Genomic DNA, 16333 nt, shown 5'->3' with positions numbered 1-16333 from the left:
TGTGTTCAAGGACAGCCTAGACTATAGAATGAAACTTTGCCTTAAAAATTTTAATATACTGGAAGTGGCCCTGTGGCTAAAGCGGTAGAGTACTGGCCTTGAGCTGAAGAACACAGAGTTCAAGCCCAGGGTTCAAGCCCCACAACCAACAAAAAAAATTTAATATACTTTAAATATAGTTTTAAAAAGAAAAAATTACTAAGAAACTTTTCCACTAATGCCACTATGACTAATACAATGTAAGTTTATTTCATTACTATGGTTTATCGACCTGTAAGACAAAGAAAACTTACTAACAAACATGTGTGCTAGCAAAAGATGTCGTTGCATGTAAGAAATTCTGAATGGTTCAGATTATAACTCCTAAATTAAGAGGTAAGTACAAAAAGTTCAAAATCATAATAGTTCAAATTTAGTTCAAATAGTTCAAAATTCAAATAGTTCAAAATTAGCAGTACTCTACCAAATTGCTTTGATAGATAATGAGTCAAAATGCATCCACTACAGCATACATGTGCACTGGGAAATCTAACACAGCCTAATTGATCTGAGCATCTTCACAAGTCCTTCCCCAAGAGAGGGATGGGAAGGTAGATGAAGAAACATAAACACAAGGTGAGCTGAATGTTATCTCCTGATGTAGTCATAAATGCTAGGGTGAAATTTAGCTTGAAACATGAGTATTAACCTTATTCCTTGCCATTATGTTGTAGAGAAGCTATGTTGTAAGTTGAGGCAGCAGAAAATGTAACACAAATTACATATCAACACATAACATCTGCCATTTATCACATAACATACATCATACACGCATATATACATGAGCTATGAAAAGTGTATCCTTAGACCCTCAAGCATCACTATGGCAATCACCCTATCTCTATCATATCCATTGGCTAGGTCTTCAGAGACAATGGTGATCAGAACAAATATACCTTACACCTATCAATCACTTACCACACAAACTCAACTATGTCTCAGAGCTGGACAGCACTCGTAACTTTTCTGGACAAGGTTTTAATAAAATATAAACATACCCAGGGGAATTTTAGTATAATTTTGATTAAATGAATGAAATGAATATTCTCTTTCATTGTGGTTAATGGCTCTGTAATCGTATTTACAAAGATATATACCTTTTAACCTACAACAGTGAATTTAATCTTACCCATGATCAAATTTAAGCCAACCTTTAAGCCATAACCAGAACTTATCAGGAAGTGAAAACTATTAAACATTGTCTAGCCACAAAGCTAAGGCCATGAGACCAATACAGAAAAATAGCAACAATACATATTGTGTTCAGTGAAAACAACAGCTGTATTTAACATAAAATTGTATAAGCTGTAATCACCATAAGAAGCATGTGTTGAACAGTTTAGATTCATGCCTCACATGGGCCTAGTACAGCATCTAAAGCTCTGTTCACACACACATTCCAAATGGTTGGTATTAAACATTCATTCTGCCATTAACAACTCCAAAAGTTAGTGTAAAAATAATATACAGAAATTATAAGTGACTAAGAAAACAGAAATGCTAATTACTCTGATTTGATCATTATGAATTGTATATACATAAGGAATTATGACTACCCCTTAAATAAATGCAATTATGTGTGTGTACGTGCACACACGGTTATGTGCTGGGCCTGGGGTTTGAACTCAGGGCCTGGGTGCTGTGCCTGATCTCTTTTGCTCAAGGTAGCTGTGTCACTTGAGCCATAGCCCCACTTCTGGCTATAGTAGTACATTAAAGATAAAAGCCTCACAGACTTTCCGGACGGCTAGCCTTGAACCATGATCCTTAGATTGAGATCCTCCTGACTAGCTATGATTACAAGGCATGAGCCACCAGTGCCCAGCTGTAAAGTCATTTTTTAAAAAGACTAATATAATACAAATGCTCTTGGTGACACTGATATTTTTAATAATGCTAGTTCATTGGTTACATTTTTTCCCATGGCCACGTTCACATTTCCTTTAAAAGAAGAGGAAGAAAGAAGAAATGGAAGTAGAGCTGGGGAAGAAGAGGTATAGCCCCAAACGTCCAGCTCAAGAGCCCATCCTAAAGCAGCAGCACCCCCTCACACTTGGGACAAAGCCTTCACCTCCATCTCCCCACACTTCCCTGGGCAGAACAGAATCAACCAGCCCAGACAAGTGGTTGAGGACCTCAAGCAAAACATCCAAATCAGAGCAAGGCTCAGTAAAAAGGTAGGCAGGAAAACCCACCCAGAGAAGCAGGCAACAAATTGTCTGAACTTGACATACAGAGCATAGGTCAGAGTTTTCTCATGCAGACCCACCTTCCAGTGAAGAATTTCCCAAGACAGTCCACCCCCGAGGCAGCTCCATTTGGGTCAGAGCCAGCACAAGCTCCTCATCCAGCACAGGCAGTGCTCCCACAGACAGGGCAAACGGGGTGAGCAAGGTCTGGTGGCTACAGGCTGTGAGGCGGTCCGCCTGGGTAACCAGCAAACGAGCCAGCCTGCAGGCCATGTTGTCCACGTAGGTCACGGAGCCAGAGTCCATGGTCACTGGAGAGTAACCTTCTGAGCAGAGGCATACAGACACCATCACTGTCTCCTGAAGCTGGTGGCCTGGATGACAAGAGAGTGAACAGGTCAGCCCAAGACTATAGACAGCAAAGGATGGTGATCTCTAAGCTAGCTCTGAGAAGCCCTTGGGTAGACAGCACTCTCCTAGAGGAGAGGAAAGTAGACAAGTCCACCACTCCATGCATGCTGCCTTGCCTATGGACCAAGTAAAAACTGATACCATCTTTCAGTGTCTCCCGAGTTTTAGACAATCCTCACCACAAGGCAGTGATTTGCCATATAGTCTCACATTTTACTTCTCTCCCACTCCTAGACTCCACTGTTATTTTTTAAAATCTGTCATTAATTTAATATCATATTTATTTAGTAGATACCGAAACATGTGTTCAAATATTTTCTTCCAGAATTTAAAGCACTGCTCCAGGTCCACTCTGTCATTTTAAAAGCCTTGGCTCTTTTCTATTTCCTTCTGAGTCATATATATCTTCCCTATTTATTCAGACAATAGTTTCATAAGACAGCCCAGAAAATTACTTTGAAAATGGGCTGAGGTGGGTAAAAGAGTATTAAATAGGAACTATATATCCATCTATATGTATATACATATATAGATGCATATATATTCATACACATATGCACAAACATTTGTATAAACATACTCAACAGAAATCCACAACTATGTTGCTCAGTGCTTTTGACACTCACTTCCTGCCTCATTGCTGTTCTCTTGGTGTCTCTGGTGTAGCTGGTCAGCTAATCCTGCTCCCTTATCACCTTTATACTTCTCATCTTTGCCTTACTCTCCCATTATGCTAACATTGGGGAACTTTTGCCCAGGAATACTTTTCTGCTGCCTTTGGCAAAAGGTTCAGGAACTGGTAGCACCATACAACTGTGATTACAATATGATATCATGGCTGGGTGGAAAAGTGTTACTCAGCTACCACTGGTCCGTGGCAATCTTCTGTCCCTAAGCAAATGGTTAAGGGTTACAAGCCATTCCTGCTCTGCCTCATCTACCAAAGCTTTTCCTTAAAGGCTATGCTGCCAGAGTTTCAAGGATCTAGAAAAAATCAAGTTTATTAAAAGAGAACTACTCTATTGCTAGACACAAGTGGCTCACACTTGTAGTCTTAGGACTTCAGTAGACTGAAATCAGGAGGATCATAGCTCAAAGCCAGCCTGGGAAGAAAAGTCAACAAGATTCTATCTCCAGCAAAATGCTGGACTAGAAATGTGTCTCTAATAATAGAGCATCATCAGTGAAGCAAGAAAGCCAAGTGAATGTATAAGACCCTGAGTTCAAGCCCTGGTAACAGCACAAAAAAAAGGCAAAGAAAAAAGGAGTGAATTATTGCCATCCTCATGCTGATGCTTCCAGAGCTGAGGATCAGAATTCACCCTTCCCTGCTAGACCGCACATACCTACTCCATATTATAGAAACCTCTAGCCATGTCTCTGCAGGTTACATGGTAAAGTTCTCATCCAGGACACCTAAGGTTCCAAAAGAGAGTATCACAACACCCAGGGAATCTGTTACAATGAAGGCAAGGACCCTCACTGGCAACAGGACACAAGTCAACCAGAAAGATGCTCTCTGACACACAAGAGGGAAAGGAGGCTGGTCCCTCCATGCAAGAAAAAAAGAAAGAGTTGCTGTTTGAAGAGGCACTTTGGCTCTTACTTTTATTCTTTATAAGAGTTTTAATAAAACAAAAAAGGGAAAACTGAAGGCAAGAAAGACATTAGCAGAGATGCCAGAGCCAGAGCACAGATGTGCCAAAATAATTACATACTAGTAATTAAGTCTGAGGTCTTCTCTGGTAACAATAAGGATTACTGGGCCAGAGAGAAGATGCTTAAAATTGTCCACAAAGACAGGGCAGGGCTGAAAATCATGTACACTTCCCTACAAATCTTGCCATGTCTGTGCTGTCCACCTGTTTGCACTCTACCTTCTCTCCACAAGTAGGAGTAGATACCTGTAATACAAAGACACTTAGGAACCTGTATCCTTAAAATTGAAGCTGGGAGAAAAAAAAGCCAGGCTCAGCCTCTAATCCTAGATACTCAGGAGGATGAGATTTCAGGATCACCTTTCCAAGATAGGCTAGGAGAGTCCATGATGCTCTTATCTCCAAATAAGCACCAAAAAAGCCTGAAATGGAGCCATGGCTCAAGTGTTAGATTGTTAGCCTTGAGCTAGCTCAAGGAAAGAGCCCAGGCCTTGTGTTCAAGCCCCAGGATGTGAACACACAACAAATCCCTACAAATGAAGAGGACCTGAGAGACCTACGATTAAGAAAATTCAACCAATCATCAGGAAAATATTAATAAAATATAACATACAATCTTCTGGGGCTGGGAAGGTGGCTCAGTGGTAGAGCGTTTGCCTTGCATGCATGAGGCCCTGGGTTCAATCCCTCAGTACCACATAAGCAGAAAAAAAAAGCCAGAAGTGGCGCTGTGGCTCAAGTGGTAGAGCGCTAGCCTTGAGCTGAAAAGCTGAGGGACAGCGCCCAGGCCCAGAGTTCAGGCCCATAACCGGACCCCCCCCCCAAAAAAAATACAATATTCTAATATGTGATAACATAATAGCATCCTGCCTATCTTGCAAGTGGTGATGACATTTTATTTTCACCTTTGGATCAAAGCTTGATGTGCCTTAAATGCACAAGCCACAACCCAACAGAAAGAGAAAACACCATATTTGTGACCCTTCTCCTAACAACAGATCCACTGGATGTATTCATTTATCTGTCACCATAGTCGCTGAAGAAGATAACTCAGAGAATACAGGTTTAAAAATATTAACACTCTGGTGTGGGCAGAGAAGATTCTGGAGCTTGAGAGGCAATAAGAAAGAGTCTGGATGGACAGAGCATCCTGGCCATCACAAGAAGCAAGGCAAGGGTGTGTGCGGTGGCCCTGGCACTGCCAGGCTACCCACAGGCAATGAGGAAGAAGAGTGAAGCCAACCTTTGTAGTGCCAGCTCTTCCTGAGCCAATCCTGGCAATAGGTCTCAGGAACAAGGAGCTGACACTTACAGTACAGGGCTTCCTCCATTCTACTGCATTGGAGGCACAGCTGACCTTGACAGCAGGATACTATCAGCAAGATGGGCTTGCTTGCATTTAGTTACATCTCTGAACAGAGCTAGAGACACAGCTGAAGGGACTCCAGATGTGAGATAATGTAGTTCAAGTGTCCTTCCCAATGGTGCACACCCACCTACCTCCCCACTCCTCCCCCCCACATGAACAACCATATACCCACTTGTGCAGTCATGGTCATATATCCACACGTGTGCAACTGTGGAACACTTTTCCTGTTTCCCCTGGTTCTCTCCCTGGCCTATATCCCTGGAAGGAAGATGCTGGTAGATAGATATGGAATCATACAACAAAGAGGGCAGCTCACCTGGAATGCTGGACTGAAGGACGTTATCCTCAACTCGCTCAGCAATCACAACATGCCTCTGATGAGATCCGTCATAAATAAAATAGAACTCGGCATCTTCAGGAAGATAAACATTTTTGCCAAACTTGGCATAGACCTTCATCTGCCCCTGAAAAAATGAATAAATGAGGGCATCATTACACTTCTAGTCCTTTAAGAAACTACAATGAAAGGGCACAAGGTCCAAAACACTGTTAGATTCACTTATGTGAGTGCGCTCAGATGGACTATGAATCTTCCTCCTGACATGGCTGACATCAGGGAAGATGTTCCTGATGTGTTTCATGCTGGTGTCAGAGCTGTTTGTCCTGTTTTTAAAGACGTTCAGAGCACAGTTGAAGATTTTTGTTGTTGTTGTTTACTAGATATGTGAGTATGATTCTTCATCATATTTTAGTTTGAATTTCTGCCTGTCAAACCTCATCACTTGTACTGATTTCTATCTTATACCTGAAACACCACAATTAGCATTCTTTGTGCTGTCCTTACCTTGTCCTGGGCCACACTACAGATTGCAAGAATCTTAAATACTCACAAACATTGCCAAAAAAATACGACTTCCTGCCCCCACATTTGCTATGCTGTTCTATTAGCTCTTTGTCTTTTCTGAGGAATTTCCAAGTTCAGCCTCACCCAGCCAGCCCTCATTCTCATTTAAGAGCTTCTGGTTGGCACAATGCCCCAAGAAGTATTCTGGTTCTAAGGTGAAAAGAGGCCATACCAGGTCACCGAGGCACACTCTGGTGGCAAATGTCAAAAGAATGAAACAAACCAAGCATTGGGCTTTTATGCTTGTAATAATCCTGGCTACTTGGGAGGCTGAGATCTCATGATCAAGGCTCAAAGCCACCCAAGTCAAAAAGTCTGTGAAACTATTATCTCCAATTAACCAGCAAAATGCCAGAAATGAAGATGTGGCTCAAGGGGTAAAGGACCAACCTTGAATAAAAAGTCAAGGGCCTTGAGTTTAATCAAGAGGGAGTACAAGGCCCTGAGTTGAAATTCCCATACTGATACATACATACACAAAAAGATAATAATAATAATAATACAATGGAACAGCTGGCTAGTGTTCATGAATATATGATTTCTCAGAAGCTCTGTGGGGAGCCAAGTCATCAGATCTTTACTCAAGTGAAGCTTTACTCAAGTGAAGCATTGACAGGACAGCCTGCTGGAGGCTTTAAGGATTCATTCCTCGCTCTACTGGAAACACATAAAGGCAGAGCCAAGTTGGGCCTCAAGAGACAGGGTGCATCCCACCCCACCTACAGGAGTGTCGAGGAAGTGGAAACCAGGATGGAACGGATCGCCCACTTTGGTGGGCCACCGGGGTGCACTCGATGTGAGAAGTCCTGGGCTTCTGTGTATTCATCCAACAAAAACAACCCAATTTCTCTCCCTGAGATGAGGAAGAAATTGAGCAAAGGCTGGCCAGTCTCCTACACAGCCACTGGCCTCCAATGGGCAGCAGCCTGGGCAGTAGCAGACTAAGAAAGACACGAGGAGCCCATCAGGAGCAAAAATCACATCAGTGCAGGACTGCTCTGTCAGCACTCATATGGTTGCTTATTATAAAATTGTTTCTAAGTTTTAAAAAACTTTTTTAAAAAGTGGTTTGCGACCACATACACAGTTATCTGAAATAATGAATTACTTTAAACATAAATTGGGAGTGAATCACCAATTCACATGTTGGAATTGTCCTTTCTCTGCATATGAACATGTGTGAACACACAAACATAATCAATAGAAAATAACATGCCAAGAAAAGTCTCGTATACAACAGCTTCAGAAAAAGTTCAGAAAGGAGGTCTGTAAAGCAAAAAGAAAATGAAAGAACAAAGAAAACAGAAAAACTTCTGAAATGACTGAGAGAGGAAACTTAAATGAAATTCTATTTCCTGAAAAAAGGAAAAACAACCTGCTTTTTATCAGTTCCTGGTTGGTAAAGGGACTGCTAAATACCCACAGACAGAATCTGACCTGTTTGAGGTTTATTTTTTTAAGCAGAAAGCAGATTGTATATATAGAACAAGGTTGTTGGGTTGTTTTTTCCAGATCACAAGGATATCTAATCTACATCTATTCTAAACAATGCCCATATTATTCTTTCATTTGGCTAGGTGAACAAAGTTACTACTTAGGAAAGAGGTTCAGTGCAATCCTTTCCAATGCAAAACCTTCCCAGCAATATAGTCTTTTAATCCTGTGCCTCTTTTCAAGAACCACATATGGTTATATGGGTACAGAAGATAAACAACATTCCTGTTTGAAATGAGCCAGCTAAACCAATGATAGACATCCAGAAGTCCTAGCATTAATCATGATATTCAGAGTCTTTTATTTGGTACTCCCAAGGATAGAAGAAAGATATAGAGATATGGGAGAAGAAGGGGAGGATATCATGTTACAGAAAGAAACAGGAGACAGTGAAAAAAGGAAGACAGAGACAGAAAAGGTAAAGAAGGCAGAGCAAAAACGTGCACATGCAGAAAAGTCTCAAAGGGCTCAGAGGAGACAGATGGCGATGAGCTTGTTAGAGCACAAGGTAAATGGGCTTCTAAAATTTAGGCTGTACAGTTCAGAGTGAATAATCAGGTACAGGTGACAATTTCAAGTCATGATTGGAGTCTAACCAATGGAGACATTGAAAATCGACTGTTCTCTAAAGACCATTCATTTCATATATGATAAAAAAATAAACTGCAATTTATAGAGTATCGGTATACCTCTTCTACTTCCCCATTTTTCTATGCAATAGTTGAAAATTACCATGTGCCCTAAGTAAATTTGTGGTCATTGGCATGACAGTGGCTCAGCTTCTACATAAAAGTAACAGAGATATGTTCTCACTCTTTCCCCTGTGCCAAGTATAAAACTCTCCAATAGCACACTGATACTTCTGGAAAAAGAAAGAAGCATGCTAGGCAAAAATAACTTCCCAAATTAATTGATAAATGGAATATAGTCCAATCAAAACCCACGCAGAATTTTTTCAGGCAAAACTGAACAAGTTTAAAGTTCATTTGGAAGAATAAAAATAAAAGTTTGAAAGAAAATGTTTGGGCTGTGAGGAACAGGGTCAGAGTTACCCTACCACAAAGCAAAATAAGAATAAAACCAGAGTAATATAAACTGTGTGACAATAACACAGACAGACCCCAAAACGCAAAGTCCAAAGGTAACCACACATACCTATGGAAATTACATCATAAAAGTGGCATTTCAAATCAGTGAGTAAAGAATGGTATACTCAGTAAATGGTTTGGCGGGGAATGGCTATCAAGGAAAAAACTATGCCTCTTATCAAAAAATTAAATTCCCAGCTCAACATTTAACGTAAAAATGTATAAAAGCATTGCTTAAAAGTGCTAAATTAGAGCCGGGCGCTGGTGGCTCACGCCTGTAATCCTAGCTACTCAGGAGGCTGAGATCTGAGGATCGCGGTTCAAAGCCAGCCCGGGCAGGAGAGACCGTGAGACTCCTATCTCCAAGAAACCACCAGAAAACTGGAAGTGGCGCTGTAGCTCAAGTGGTAGAGCGCTCGCCTTGAGCTGAAGAGCTGAGGGACAGCGCCCAGGCCCAGAGTTCAAGCCCCACGACCGACAAAAAAAAAAAAAAAAAAAAAAAAAAAAAAAAAAAGTGCTAAATTAGAAGTTATTTAAACATCTTCATAATTGAACAAGATAACGGCAATTACAGATACCTAAAAGATATTAATTTGTATGTTCTAAGAACTTTTTTGTTAATTTCTTCCTCTAATATCCAGAGAAATGGTGTGACTGGATTAGCCCAAACACTGCGCAGTGCTGCACAGGAGTCCTTTCTCGTTCTCCTCTCTTTTACCCACTATAGGAAACACATCTGCACACAGGTATGCTTTGTTAATTACAACAACCTGAACTATTTAGTTTCTAAAATATTGCCCAGGGGTAAGTAATAAACGGTTTATTTTCAAATTTGACAAAGAAAAAAAATAGTACATCTTCTTTATGGCGGAATCCTTAATCTGGGACCATAAATGTGTTTCAGATAGCCTGAGCATTTATTAAATTATTAGCCAAACTGTTTGTATAGATATGTGTCCATGTTCCGAGGAAATGTTTTTGCCTTTCATTGAAGTCTTAAAAGCATCTTTAACAAACTAGTGTTTATAGTAAGAAATGAAAAGTAACAGATGCTTCTGAATGGATATTGGTAAACTTTTCATATGATAGTAAGCCATGTTCTAGCCAGGCACAGTGGTTCATGCTTTTAATCCTAGCTATGCTAGAATTAGAAAAGGGAAGACCAAAGTTCCAGGCCAAACTGGCAAAAAGTTGCCAGGCCCTCCCCTCAATCAATAGAAAGCTGGGCCAGGAAAAGTAGGTCTGTCATCTCAGCTGTGTGGGAAGTGGAAGCAATACAGTCACCTGAGCATAACTATGAGTCCTTATTCACAGACTAACTAAAGCAAAAAGGACTGAGGACATGGCTCGGGTAGTTGAGCACCTGCCTACATAGTGCAAGGTCCTTAGTGTAAGTCCTAGTACCACCACAAAGGAAAAAAGAAAAGAAAGAAATTCTATTAATTTTCAAAGAATACCAGCATCCTAATATTATATTATACCCAGTCTTTATATAGACGATTTTATGGTATAAGTATAATAAAGGAAAATGTATTATAATTAAGAATAATAGGACTGGCAAGGTGGCTCAGTGGTAGAATGCTTGCCTTGCATGCATGAAGCCCTGGGTTCAATTCCTCAGCACCACAGAAGCAGAAAAAGCCAGGAGTGGCACTGTGGATCAAGTAATAGAGTGCAAGCCTTGAGCTGAAGAGCTAAGGGACAGCACCCAGGCCCAGAGTTCAGGCCCCACAACTGACAAAAAAAAAGAAGAATAAAAGTTTACTAAAACAAAAAAAGTATACTAAAACATGCCATAAAAGCTATATTCTAATATATATTCTATATTCTAATATATACATATATAGCACTGTAAGTAAACTATCAAATTTGGTATTTGTTTTAATATTTTTAGGCTTGTCTTCTTTCCAAGAAAAGTTCTTGGAAAAGTTTTTTTTTTTTAAGATTGATTATCCCATTTTACAGGAAAGCAAGCACAAGGATAGGTTCTCATTAGTTCTCATCCTACTGTTGTATGTCTTGATTTCTGCCTCCACCTTTATGTCACATTCTCCTGCTCACATGTCTCACACACACCTTCTACACACAGCACCAAAGAAAGCACACTGCATTTCAAATTACTGCACTTAACTGATGGATTTCTTTAAAAGAAGTATAAACATACAAGCCTGACTTTCACAAGTATGCACATATATAGAGATGTAAGTACATACCTATAATACATGTGCATTACTTTCTATGTGTCCTACCTCCCAACTTATAAAATCTTCTTTGTGTGTTTTTTCTTCATATTCCACAATAACAGCTGGGACACAGTGATGCTCCTTTTTTCTAAAGGAGAGCTCAGAAACACTCGGTCTAGTAAGGGACAGAGCCAGAATTCCAGCCCAAGTTTTCCTGTGCCAGGACAATGCATTGTCTTTCTCCTATCACACAATCGCACACACAGCAAGTGCCAGATACTTAAGAATTTACTTGCATTTTAACATTTAATCCAGTGTTCATTTTATATTCTTAGTATCCTAAAACCTGTATGTACATGAAATTCAATCTTTAGTTTATGCACTTAAAACAATAACTTCACCTCAAAATCCATGAATAGGTGGGATGAAGATAACTATTCTTTAATCCCCCTGAAGATATGTGCCATTGCTACAGCCATTGATTTAGGGAAATTGTGTTTTAGTCAGAGATTCTTAGATGGCTACACAATAAGTATGTGATCCTAAAAAGTTATGGACTACTTAACTAAAGCACTTGTGTTAAAGCATCTCACTTTTGTATAGTGCAAAATATTAACATTATTCAAATATCCTCCAATAAAACTCATGTGAATGTAAACTGATTAAAATCTAATCCCATAAAGATATTTCTTTTCAAGGAAGGTTAACTCAAAAGACTTATAAAGCTATTTCTTCGAAAATTGGCTTTGTGGAAAGACTGCTTTCTATCTCAAAATAGGATGAAATATCAGTAGATTACAATTCCTGTTGATAACAACTAGGGAGACAGAGAGATTGAGAAGAGTTTGCTAAAGACAGTAGAATACTGTGGAAATAGTTGGAGGACAAAGGTAATAAAATTTCAAAGAGGAGAACCACTTGGAGAACAGAACAGTGCCCGTGAAAAGAGAAAAGAAAATAGTCAATGACCTAAGATTCCATTCTTTAAAATGAAGACGAAATTAAAAATTTTAAGGCAAATACTGAGAAAATTCATTGCCTGAAGACCAGCACAAAAAAAAAAATTAGAAGAAAATCACTCAATGACTTACAAAATGATCTTGGTCTAGAGGTGAGGCTCAGCGTAGAGTGCCTGTTCTAGGAAGCACAAAGTCTTAAATTCAGATCTCAGGACCAACATAAAATATCAAATTGAAGTAAAATGATCTCAAACAAAAACAGGGTAATGCGGGAAGGAAATGGGGAAAATGTGAGGAACTATGATTAATGTTGTGTGCAAATAATAATTTCGCAAATTATATACATACATATATATAATATATATAATACATATATATATATATATAGTCAGTCATGGGGACTGACCTATGGACCTGGGCACTGTCCCTCAGCTCTTCAGCTCAAGGCTAGTGATCTACCACTTGAGTCACAGCGCCACTTCCAGTTTTTTTCTGCTTATATGGTACTGAGGAATCAAACCCAGGGCCTCATGCATACAAGGCAAGCACTCTACCACTGAGCCACCTTCCCAGCCCTGCAAGTTATATTTTAAATACATTACAAAATACTTAACATGTGAGTCTTCTGAAATCTATGAAAAGTTGGGGGCGGGGAAAGACATGTTCCTTAATCTCCCTGAAGATATATGCAACCACTGCAGACATGTATGAACATCAACCTATATTAAATACACATATACGCAATATATGTACACCCACATATATAATGTAAATTATAATGGCATAGACTTTTAAACAATTACAGAACTACAATGTATGGTAACAATAATGTAAGTGGTAGATAAAATTAAAATACCTAGCAATATGAAAACGTACTCAAAATAATAACTTATTTTTTATTTTTATTATGCTTATTATGTGTCAAATATACATGGTTTAACTTGAAAACAATGATTAAAAAGACAGGAAAGGAACACAAAACTAGCAAGTTACAGAGGAGAAAGTGAAATGGAAAATAGTTGATTAATCACAAAGAACACAAAACAAGAGAAACAAAGTACATGAAAAGTTGTGACAAGTAGCAAATAGTTATGGAATAAATTAAATCCAGCTATATCAGCAGTTATATCAGATGAAGTAGGCCAATTGCTTCAAAGTGAACACCAAGACTTTTAGGATAGTTTTTACCCCAAATCAATAATAATACCTATATGTTATTTACAAGGGACACACTTTAAAAATAACACAGAGCTTGATGCCAGGGGCTTATGTCTGTAATCCAAGCTACTTGGGGGCTAAGATTGTTGGGATCATGGTTCAAGGCCAGCCAAGGCAGAAAGAAAAACAGTACATGTCTGTTATCCTAGTTACCAGAAAGCTAACATAGATAGATCTTACCTAGGCACGTGCAGCAGGGAGTGAGATTCCCATCTCAAAAATAATGAGTAAAAATCTAGGCTGGGGACATGGCTCATAGGTGAAAGTAAGTACAAGGACCTAAATTCAAAGCCAAAAATAATCAAAAATTGAAATGGTTAAAAGTAAAAACACAGAAAGCATGAAAGTCAAAAGCTACAATGAAATACAAAGCTAGCACAGTCAGAATAATATCAAAATAGATTTTTTTTTTTTTGGATCCAGTCATGGGGCCTGAACTCTGGGCCTGGGCACTGTCCCTCAGCTCTTCAGCTCAAGGCTAGCGCTCTACCACTTGAGCCACAGCGCCACTTCCGGCTTTTTTCTTTTTGCTTATGTGGTGCTGAAGAATTGAACCCAGGGCCTCTGGCATGCAAGGCATGTGCTCTACCACTGAGCCACCTTCCCAGCCCCTCAAAGTAGATTTTAAAGCAAGACATGTTACTCATGATTACTCATAAAAAAGAAACTTTTCATAATAAAAACAATCACTGGGCAAGATAATGCCTCAGTGTATGCACCTATAAAATATAAAGCCTACAGTAACAAATCTAAAAGAATAAATAGACAAATCTACAATCACAGTGGGAGACATTTACATGCTTCTCTTAATAGCTAGTAGAACAAGCAAAGAAATTAAATATATGAATAACAATCACAAACATTAAAAGAAATAAGTATCACAGATTAAATGTGTATATTGCTATTTAAATAAGCTACCTGTTTCCAAACTTCTCTATTAAACTAAGCAAGTCAAAAATATAAACATATAAATATAAAAGTCTCAATGATCTTCACACTTAGTGAATTGATTCACCACTTCAGAATTGAAATAGCTTATGTTTCTGTAACCTAGTAAAATACAAATCAAGAGAAGTCAATAAATAACTTGTTATTATCTTGATTTTTTTTATCCCTACAAGAATAAAGAATGAAATAAAGGCAATGAAGCACTTGCACAGAAGCTGAGATTTTAGTCAGTGATTACCTAGTCTGAGTCAATCAAAAGTGTGAAATCTGCCCTATTCTGTTCTGAGAATCATCTAGTAACTCTGTTCAGACTGAATATGGTCCAGCCCTGCTGCATGTACTCTGTCAGACATGCATAGGCCATAGAATACTTTGATACAAAAATAATCACAACTGACAACGTGATCAGAGGAAAATGTCAAAGATGCCAAAGGGATGCAAAAGCCATGTTGTCGGATGAAGAACAATGAAAGGAACTGGGACTGTTTTGCCAAAGAAGAGCAGACTCATGGGTAAACAGCCACTGCTGCAAATATCTGAGGGTCTGTCATGCAGACAAGGGATTAAGCATGTTCTGCAGGCCCCAGGGGGAGAGCACAGAACAATAGAGGGAAGGACAAGGGACAGAGTTCAGCTCCATGGTGACAGCCGTCTAAGGATCAGACATGTCCATGGATGACAATCTTCAGCTTAGTGGGAAAAGCACTGCTACAGAATGGCAGATATTTAATTATTTATATGGTTGTAATTTATTTTGTTATTGTGTTTGTTTTGCTTACATATTTCTTCTATAAAAGAATGGTGCTAAAACCTAGCAAGTGTTCAGAGTACAGAATGTATCCTGTCTGATGTACAATTCTAGATTAAATGCTTCACTATAAACAAGGAATAAGGTAAGATTAATGGAGTTTTTTAAAAATAATTTCTCCCTTCTACTTCTGCTTTGTTTTTCTAGCTACTTGGATTGATGTTTAATTTGTTTTCCTTCTATTAGTGATTTTCACCTAGAGACCAAGTGAGCCCTTCCTTCTGGTGGAAGGAAGCTGTAAGTTCCCAAACACTACATTTAAACTCCATTTTGAAAATGTGCTTAGCTATTTTTTAATCTATAAAGACTGCTACTCACTTGAGTTAATTATGTATGAAGTCTTAGTAGCTAGACGAGAATCTGACAAAATGGACTAAACTTAAAGAATACATGTTGAATCATGATTTATTAGCATATACATTAAAGTTTTCCATAATATTTTGGAAGAAAAGATTTGTCCTACAAAACAAAGATATCACATCATTTAAGGTCTCTAAGACCATCTGAATTTAGGACATAACCACTGTGGAAAAGCATTAAATCTGTCACTGACCAAGGTCACCAGTGGTCTAAGAAAATAGTTCTCAATTCACTTTTAATAGTTTACATCTATATTTGCAATATAGCCAAGAAAACAAATTATCCACTTCAGATTCATGTTGAACTCACACAAACAGCAACCACATGTGGTTATTGTTTAACAAGTCAAGTGTACAGATTTATGTCAAACTCAAGTGTCATCTGAAGGTCAGTATGGGTCAGCTGATAGCCTTAAACCTGCCAACCAAAACACAAAGAACCCCAAGGCTCTGTAAATTGATCTGTCCTGGGCATAGAGTAGTCATATAAACATTCATATTCTTACTTCAGGGCAGACTGCATTGTGGACTTATTCCACAGGAAGACCCTTTTAGGAGAGTATGAAAGCAGAGAGTAGTGCCCTTTGTCCTCCCTGCTGACCAATGTCTATGCCAGAACACCCCTTACCCCTCAACACACATGTGTACACCACACACACTAGGGAACAGGTCATTTAAGAGCACTGAAGAGTCTGCCAAGTAAAGC

At 39.0% G+C, this 16333-nt stretch overlaps 1 protein-coding gene across 3 annotated transcripts in view; it reads right to left on the bottom strand.

Annotated features, from left to right (window-relative positions):
- The window catches only part of Arhgef28 (Rho guanine nucleotide exchange factor 28), a 274202-nt gene that overhangs the window by 162727 nt on the left and 95142 nt on the right, over positions 1–16333 (bottom strand). For all 3 annotated transcript variants that reach the window (XM_070031346.1, XM_070031344.1, XM_070031345.1), the window contains exons 3-4: positions 5983–6130; positions 2309–2602 (exon numbers count right to left, since the gene is read on the bottom strand). In XM_070031346.1, coding sequence (XP_069887447.1) covers positions 2309–2602; positions 5983–6130 — 442 coding nt within the window. The remainder of the gene's footprint in view (positions 1–2308; positions 2603–5982; positions 6131–16333) is intronic.

This window comes from Dipodomys merriami, unplaced genomic scaffold (genome assembly GCF_024711535.1).
Source record: "Dipodomys merriami isolate MVZ:Mamm:240054 unplaced genomic scaffold, mDipMer1.0.p SCAF_20, whole genome shotgun sequence".
Lineage (NCBI taxonomy): Eukaryota > Metazoa > Chordata > Mammalia > Rodentia > Heteromyidae > Dipodomys > Dipodomys merriami.
The sequence above is the reverse complement of the archived record's forward strand: the minus strand, read 5'-3'. Positions and strand labels throughout refer to the sequence as shown.